Source organism: Vigna angularis, chromosome 8 (assembly GCF_016808095.1).
Source record: "Vigna angularis cultivar LongXiaoDou No.4 chromosome 8, ASM1680809v1, whole genome shotgun sequence".
NCBI classification, from domain to species: Eukaryota; Viridiplantae; Streptophyta; class Magnoliopsida; order Fabales; family Fabaceae; genus Vigna; species Vigna angularis.
The window spans coordinates 30,185,893-30,194,406 of record NC_068977.1 but is presented as its reverse complement, the minus strand read 5'-3'; the positions used below and the strand labels follow the sequence as shown (position 1 = coordinate 30,194,406).

Genomic DNA, 8,514 nt, shown 5'->3' with positions numbered 1-8,514 from the left:
GAAATAGTTCAAAATGTCGTTTTGAGTTCAAGGACACGTCGTATTGAAGCAGTGATCGTGTATGTATCGCTTTGTCGTTTGAAGCCCTCATCACGCGCAAACATGGTGATTGTAACCAACGTCACCACCATCATAAGCATCGCCTTCTCTTTGTACCGTTAATCGAATGTTCTCCTACCTTGAGCCATGTCCACCTCCGTTCAGATTCGCGACGCCGGCATCGCCGCGGACGCAGTCGACGGCTTTAACTCTCCGGCGAAGCAGAAAGCGGCCAGCCGAAGTGCCTATGGCAACCGCCCCCTTCTCTCCCTCCGCCGAGCCAAACAGTTCCTCGGTGCTGCCAAGTTCAAGCTCTTCTTAGCGTTGTTTGCTCTCTCCGCCGTCGTTTTGATCACCGCCAGACTCAGTTCGTGGATGGGTTGGCACCTTCACAACCCTTCTTCGGTTACTTCAAGGTATAAAAATATTAGATCTGTTTTTCTTCTCTGCAATTTTATTTTATTCTGATGGATCTGTTCTTTTTAGGGTTGATTTAGAATGGTTGTGGTAATTAAATTATTTCACTAATTATATATATATATATATATGTATATATATATATATATATATATATATATATATATATAATGGATTATTTATTATCATGATCCATTATAATTAGAGTTTTTGTTCAGAAATGAAAAGTAGTTTTAACATGATCAGTTTGGTTTGGATTTAAAAGAAAAAGAAAGCAGTTTTGTTATATGTATTCTTTGCTTTAAAATAGAGTTCCCGTTACTTAATCTTGCAATTAGATGGCATCGTTTGGACAAATTCTCTAAGTAAAAGGTGCTTTATGATGTTTTAGGTTGTTTTTTTCACCATGATATGTGTTGGCAAAGGATTTTGAGATTCCTATCTAAGAATAGTCATGATGGTAGATTGATTCCCTAACACATTATAGATTTGTAATTGTTTGAGAGAAAAAGTTCTTCCTAAGCACTTTTGGAAAGAAAAATTGAAATTAACTTCTTCTTGAACTGGATTGACTTATGTATAAAAGTAATTTTAACTTATGAAAAACTTCATTTCATTTTTTATTCTTATTATTTTTCACTAACCTTGTGATTGGGTAGATAATTTTACAATTGTGAAGAAATTTAAATTCATTAAATTTGAATTGTTTACATTTCAAATTATTTAATTTTTCAGATGTTGTGTTTGGATAAAATAATTAACATTTATTAAATTGTAGTTTACTTGTTTGGAAAGAGTATTTCACTTACTACCAAATACAAAAATTATCACTATATAACACTAGTGACGTGGATAAAAAAAATTGTACAGAGATCGACAAAAAATAATCACTACAATTCAACCAGAAAAATTTGGCTAACATCCACCGAAAATCTTGACAAACGGTAACCAAGAAGTAAACTTGACTTACTTCTCAAATAAATAATTCCAACAAGTAAACTTGACTTCTGCAAATAAATAATCCCAACAATGTCAACCGAGAATAACTTCTATTCAAGTTGGTTGAAAAATAACCTTGACTAACATTATCTGTAACATAATCCTAATTAACACTACCCAAAAAAAAATCATGTTTAGCATTAGCTTGAAAACAACCAAAACAACCTTGATGGTAACAAAGAAATTTCTAACTAACATTTGTTGGGAAATAACATTGGCAAAAAAATAACTTGGCTGTTGGCAACCAAAAATAAACATGATTCATATTAACCTAAAAGAAACTCTGGTAGACATTTGTCAAAAAGTGATGTCGAGCTAACAGTATCCTGACCAAAGTAAAGTTTGTGACATCCCAACTGAGATTGAGCCGAAGAAAGAATATGAAGAAAAGAATAATCGATTTAGGAGAAGTAATAGTATGCATAATTTTAAATTCTTAATTTTCAGGTGAAATTTGAAATTCTCTGATTTTAATTAATTAAATTGATAAAATTAATATATTATATATTCCTAAAATTCCAAATTTTTTCAAAACATTCTGTTCAAACAATATATTTTTTGAAAAAACATTTTAAATTATTTATAGAAGTGAATTACCCTTTAGAAATTCTCCATCCAAAGACACTGTAAAGGTTTATAGAAGTGAATTACCCTTATACACACTTGTTCGAATATTTTATTGTGATTCTAACTCAAGCCTGAGTCACGTTGCATTGGGTTTGAAAGTCGGTTGTCTTTGATTGTTTTAAAACTAAAAGTGTTTGAAAATTGATAAAGCCCACGCTTGTATTTTCTTGTAGTGGTTTTTCCTTGCATGTAATGACATTGTGGTTCTTGCTCCCAGTAGGATTATAGTTGTGGAGTTTGATTTTTTTATGTTTCATAATTTGAGCTGGATCTGCTGATACAACTGATTTAATTCATGATTCAGGGCTAGCTATACTGTGCTTATAAACACTTGGAGGCAAAAATCTCTTCTGAAACAAACTGTTGCTCATTATGCATCCTGTCGAAGTGCCGATGCAATGCATGTGGTGTGGACTGAAAGTGAGCAACCATCTGAGAGGCTGAAAACATATCTTAATAAGATTGTGGTTTCGAAGTCTCAGAAAGCTCACAAACAAAACTTTAGATTTGACATCACTGCAGATTATGAGTCAAACAGCAGGTTTAGGCCAATTAAGGACCTCAAGACTGACGCAATTTTCTCAGTTGATGATAATGTGATTGTTCCATGCTCTACTCTAGATTTTGCTTTCTCTGTCTGGCAAAGTGCACCTTCCACAATGGTGGGATTTGTTCCTCGAATGCACTGGCTGGATAAGGAGGTTAGTTATTAGTGAATTACAGCATTTCCTGTTTCATTACTTGAATTGAACCGCTTGAATTTTACATTTTTACTCTTTCATTTCTCAAAGGTGAAATATGACTTCGATGTTTGCAATTATTCTTGCAAGTTGGATACTGAAACCTTTAGTATTTTATAGGATTAGCTGTATGGTCCAATGGCAGAGTCCAACTAAACTAAAGCTTGACATTGAGTTTTGATTGGTCATGTGATGAAGATGAACACTTCGTTAATTGTTTACACAAGAATGGTTGGACTGCAACCTCTACATACGGTGTTAAGGGTGGGGATGGAGGGAGAGAAAATGAAACTAAAATGGACTTGGCTCTTTTAAAGTGATACTATGGTATCATCGTCATTTTAATTGTATTATGTTTACAATCCTCTAATTTACTTGTAGGTACACCCTTGCTTAATTTAGAGACAAACTTCAAAGATGACTAATGTTGTGCAGAATAATGGGAAAACAGATGCCATGTTTGCTACTATATTTTTATTTAGAAAGGGAAAAATAAGAGCAATATGCAGATGTCCACTGTGTTCATGGGATGTGCTTGATAGTAACAAAATGGAACGCTGATTTACCCATATTGAATATAACTTGATTTGCTATTTTGCATATTGTACCTGACTGATTTCACTTTGTATACTACAGCAAAATAATGTTGCATATTACAGGTATGGAGGATGGTGGTCTGTTTGGTGGATGGGCACTTATAGCATGGTTCTCTCAAAGGCTGCATTCTTTCACAGGAAATACTTGGATTTATATACTCAAGAGATGTCTCCATCAATTCAGGGCTATGTTTCCAGGGAGAGGTAATATATATGATTAATTAACCCTCAAGAACTTTAAATTTGTTCTTATCACTTAATCTTTTTCGTATCCTTCATATTTCTTTTTCTTAATTTTAAATTTTTTTCCTTCAACAGAACTTGTGAAGACATTGCAATGTCCTTTCTCGTTTCCAATGCTACAGGTGCTCCTCCAATATGGGTGAAAGGTAATTTTTTGTTTGCAATCTACAGGAGTAACTAAAGTTTAGAAGAAAGCATTTATTGAAGTTACAGTGCATGTATTTTTCCAATTAAATTAAATCTCATGCATGCTATCGGGCTACAAATTTTGCTCATGATGTGAAAATTTCAAGCATCGCCGCTTGGAAATAGACATGGACATTGTTTAAGCATTATTAAACATGAACACAGCAATAAACAACAGGTCACAGCACGAAATATACAAGGATGCAATATGTCCATCTCAATTGATATGAAGTTTTTTCTATGGAAATTTCTTATTGTTGAATACATTTTTTTTTTACTTTCTGTAGTGCTTCTTAAAGTTGCTGGGGTGTTGTAACTTGTAGTTAATAATTAGTACTTCAGTGTTAGCGTCTAGCACAGACATTGCTCCAATGTCATATCACAACATTAAATTTTTTAAAAACTATATGAATAAAATCATGGCATCGCTCCTATATTGCCAACCTGTAGGAGAATCGGAGAATCATATCTCCTGGTTATTAAAATAAGAAGCATAAAATTAGAGACGGCTAAATCTGATCCAGGTCTCAAGATAATCATGATTAAAATAATAGCCACAATACCATGAATTATGTAGCCTTTGGCAGAATAATCCTCACTTTCTGCATTTCCAAGTATGGGCTACTTTAAAACGGAAGAAAAAATAGTAATGGACTAATTTTACCATTTTGGGTTGAGAAATACTCGTGTGGTCTTGGAAAACTAAATAATGATCACTAGTTCTCTGTCTTGGGTTGTCTCATTGTATTATTAAAACTTATACTTGAATTTTGCAGGCAAAATCTATGAGATTGGTGCGTCGGGTATTAGCAGACTGAGAGGGCATAGCCCCAGGAGAAACAGATGTCTCAATGACTTGATATCGCTTTACAAAACTTCTCCACTTGTGTTAACTAATGTGAAAGCAGTTAGTGCTAGAAATGAATGGTTATGGTAGATTTGTTGATTCATTTATCGACGATCCATTCCACTTCCAAAGAAAAAATATAAAGAACAAAACTAAAGATTAAATATCATTGGTCAAGGAGCATATTGTGTTTGTGTATAATAGTTTCACACTTCTACAGTAATGTCAACTACATTTTGATTCATTGATACTGATGCAAAACATGATGCCATTTGAATCTTAGTTTTTTTGCATGTAGTTATTCTGCTTAAAGGCCATGTACTGATGCCCCACTGATTTTCCTGCAAAAGCGTGATGCCCCACCTATTCTTTCCCCTCTGTCTTGTTAAATCTTGATAAAACCAAACCCTTTTCTTTCAATGTCTATTATTCTCTGGGGTGTAATTGACGGTCATGTGACCGAATCACTTTCATCTATTAACTTTTAAACATGAGTTGATAGTAGTACTTTTTATAAGATAAATTAAATAGTTCTAATGGCTAAGATATCATAAAAATGTCTTTGCTAAAGATCTGAACCCTCTTAAAACCAGGTTGAGCATCAAACTTATAATGTCTCATGGTTCATCCGTTTACCTATGATTAAATCATGATCAAATTACCTATGATTAAATCATGATCAAATTGATGGTAATTGAATGTCTTTTAATGCTATATAATACATGAAAGACAATATCAATAGCTGGATAAAACAATACTTAATGTTTCACATTTACATCAAGTTATAACCTCTTGATTGATTGTCACCACCCGAATCCATCTTTGGCCATTTACTGTGCAGAACTGGGGTTCAGTGTTCTACTTTGTATCAATACTGATTGCAATCATACGTTGTTCTCCATTAATGGGACACTTTAACAATTTCACGTAACCTAACTGACAGTTTCAGTATTTTGCAGCCTCAAACCTTCATTGTGGTGTTCACTTCATCCAACCTGTTATATCTGGTTACATATAACTCACTACCTACCCATATGGTTACACGTATAAATGGACTAACCATACTGATCAATAGAGCATTTATGTTGGCTTCTTCCGTCAGGGTAGCAAACAATTGGTTATTGAAATTAGTCATTCCTGTGCATAAATAAAATAGCACTGAATATCAGTGCTTTTTGAATATATGGGTAGGTTTTCAAAATCAGACAAGTATTTGGATTTTTCTTTCCTTAAAGAACTAGGAAACAGAGTGATGCAGAAGAAATGGGGTATTTTCTTAAAAAAGTTACTTCAGTAAAATTTAAGAAAAGAAAAAGGAAAATGAAGAAGCTATATTCTGCTAACCTTCTCATTTCATTCATTAATAGTTATAAATGTATATTGTTATATTATTTCACGCTGGATTGGTAACAAAAGAGGAAAAAATGTAATTATTCAATTCAATAAGGTTCTGTATGTAAGAGATTATTTATTAAACAAATCGATTACTTGTAGTGGAGATTTCTTGTAGTCTTAAACAAAAAACAAAATGATGGTGGAATCCGAATTAAAAATATTTCCAGCAAAAAAGTCAAATCATTTGTGCTACCTTATTGTTTCTTGAAATTCTGTTCTCTGCTACTTCTTAACCAAATTTCCATTCGCAGACGTGTGAACATAGCTTTTAACAATTATTCTCTTTGACTTCATTCATAAACTATGAATAATATATCTATACTTGCTGTCAAAAGAAAAAGAAGATGGACTGAAAAAACCAAATGTCTATAGTTAACTTGAAGTTAAAAGAATTACTAATAATAGTTTAAATTAACATTTTTAGCTGGAATTTATCTCTATCAACATTACTACATAAGTCCCAACACCATGCTAGAAATTGATGGGTCAAAGCTTTTCTATGGTTGAATTTAAAATATTTAGAAATTATTTTAGAATCCCTTTTTAACTTTGCTTTAAATGAAAGTCATGTTGTACTATATTTCTTTTAACTTTCCATGAATTATTATCTTTAACCCATATAAAAAATGCAAAAAAAAAAATTAAAGTCATTTTCAATTATATAATCATCGTAATTTTGTGACATGCCTTTTTCGGTTACATATCTTAGGAAATTATATAATCAGCCTAAATGGCTTCTTAAAATTCTCACTTGTAAAATTAGGGGCTGAAATTTAGAAAATTAGGTTTGGAAAACTTGACTTTTGCAGCCATAGATTGCGGGAGTTGCTTTCTTGGCTTACCAGTTGCATCCAACTCTAAGCACACATTCCCTTTAGGAAAATATATTAGAAAAAATTAGCTAAGTTAATTCTAAGTAGCTATTAGGATTAGGATTGATCTTCAATTTTAATAAATTACAACAACACAAACATAGATTCTCTATCAATAAAACTTCTATATGAAAATGCAAGAGTCAAACTCAAATTCTTTATATAAATCTCATTTTTACTGATTAGACAAATATTTATTAGAGGTCAGGTTTGGAAAATAAATTCTTTAAGAATTTACAGATGAAAAAAAAAGAAATACATCAGTTAATGGATAAATTAATTTATATAAAGTTTCTTACAGAGTCTATCTATTTTAGTTTTTAATTTGTATACAAATTAATTGTGCCTAATGAAAATTTTCTCTTTAGTTAGTTATGACTTAGTCCCACATGAAATCCATTGTTGTGTCCTCCATGGACAAGGATACCCTACAAGTCCAACCACCATCCTTTTCCTGTGTGCCTATTTCTTCATAGATCAATCACTTTCTTCTTTGATTCTAGACGGTGCATGCATATCTAATAGTTTATTTTATAAATTTGAGTCAAATAATTATGTATGAAAGAGCAATATTTAAAGAAAATGAACCAATTTACACGATTTTGAGTGTAAAATAAGTTGTTTGAATTAAAAAATAATAATAATCAAAGTTCAGAAGAAAATAAAAATATCTCAAGCAACATTTTTCAAAGAAAACTTGGAAGTGTGAAATTCATTAAAAATAACTCAAAATCAATAAGACACAAGTTCAACCTATACTATATATCATATTATATGGTAGTCCGGTTAACTTTGAACCGGACGGTCCACATAGTCATACACATCAACGAGACCATTTAGTGATCGAACGACTGTATCATACAGATCGAACGATTGTACCATACAAATCGAACAGTTACTCTTTAAACTTGACGGATATTAATTTACTGCAAAACATTATTAACATCAATTAGATCAGGATTAGGTAGTTAATAATCCAAAACACACATCGAAATCTATAAATATAGATTTAAGGTAAAAAAAAGTAGATTATTGAAATTATTACACACATTAAATACTGAGATTGTTAAATCTTTACTAATTTTAGAATTGGAGTACCTTCTGCAGATAATCTCATAATTTGATCGAATTGTGTGAAGGACAAACGATGTGAAAACAAGCATTAGGACACTCAAGATTTAGTAAAAAAATAACATCGATCTCATAATCGAAACATAACTAATATAAAGAATTGACATTATTTTTAACTCAAAATATTAACATAGTATATTTATAGGTTTTATTTTTTATAAAATATAAAATTAATATATATATATATATATATATATATCCAATGTGAAATTTAAATCATATTTAGATTTTCAATACATTTCTACTTTTAGTCCAGAAAAAAAAAACAATAGAAATTACAAAAGAGAAAAAAATTGGCATAACCTTTAAATATTTTTTTAATGTTTTATTCACTAAGAAACTAATTAAAAAAAATTAGCTATTTAAAACAGTTATTAAACCATCAACTTATCAAGAAGATATATTCATCTTAAATTAGATCT

At 31.4% G+C, this 8,514-nt stretch overlaps 1 protein-coding gene across 1 annotated transcript; it reads left to right on the top strand.

The window, feature by feature from the left end:
* On the top strand, positions 1-4,976 carry LOC108343853 (glycosylinositol phosphorylceramide mannosyl transferase 1). The gene is made up of 5 exons (XM_017582264.2): positions 1-455; positions 2,387-2,783; positions 3,459-3,622; positions 3,737-3,807; positions 4,624-4,976. The coding sequence occupies exons 1-5, from the start codon at positions 187-189 to the stop codon at positions 4,782-4,784; spliced, it is 1,062 nt and encodes a 353-aa protein (XP_017437753.1). The 5' UTR covers positions 1-186; the 3' UTR covers positions 4,785-4,976.
* Positions 4,977-8,514: the final 3,538 nt, after the last annotated feature.

Excerpts from the sequence above, each read along its gene's own strand:
- LOC108343853 (XM_017582264.2), top strand. The coding sequence starts at position 187 with ATGTCCACCTCCGTTCAGATTCGCGACGCCGGCATCGCCGCGGACGCA. Across the intron at positions 456-2,386 it reads CCTTCTTCGGTTACTTCAAG|GGCTAGCTATACTGTGCTTA; the intron begins GTATAAAAATAT and ends TTCATGATTCAG. Across the intron at positions 3,808-4,623 it reads TCCTCCAATATGGGTGAAAG|GCAAAATCTATGAGATTGGT; the intron begins GTAATTTTTTGT and ends TGAATTTTGCAG.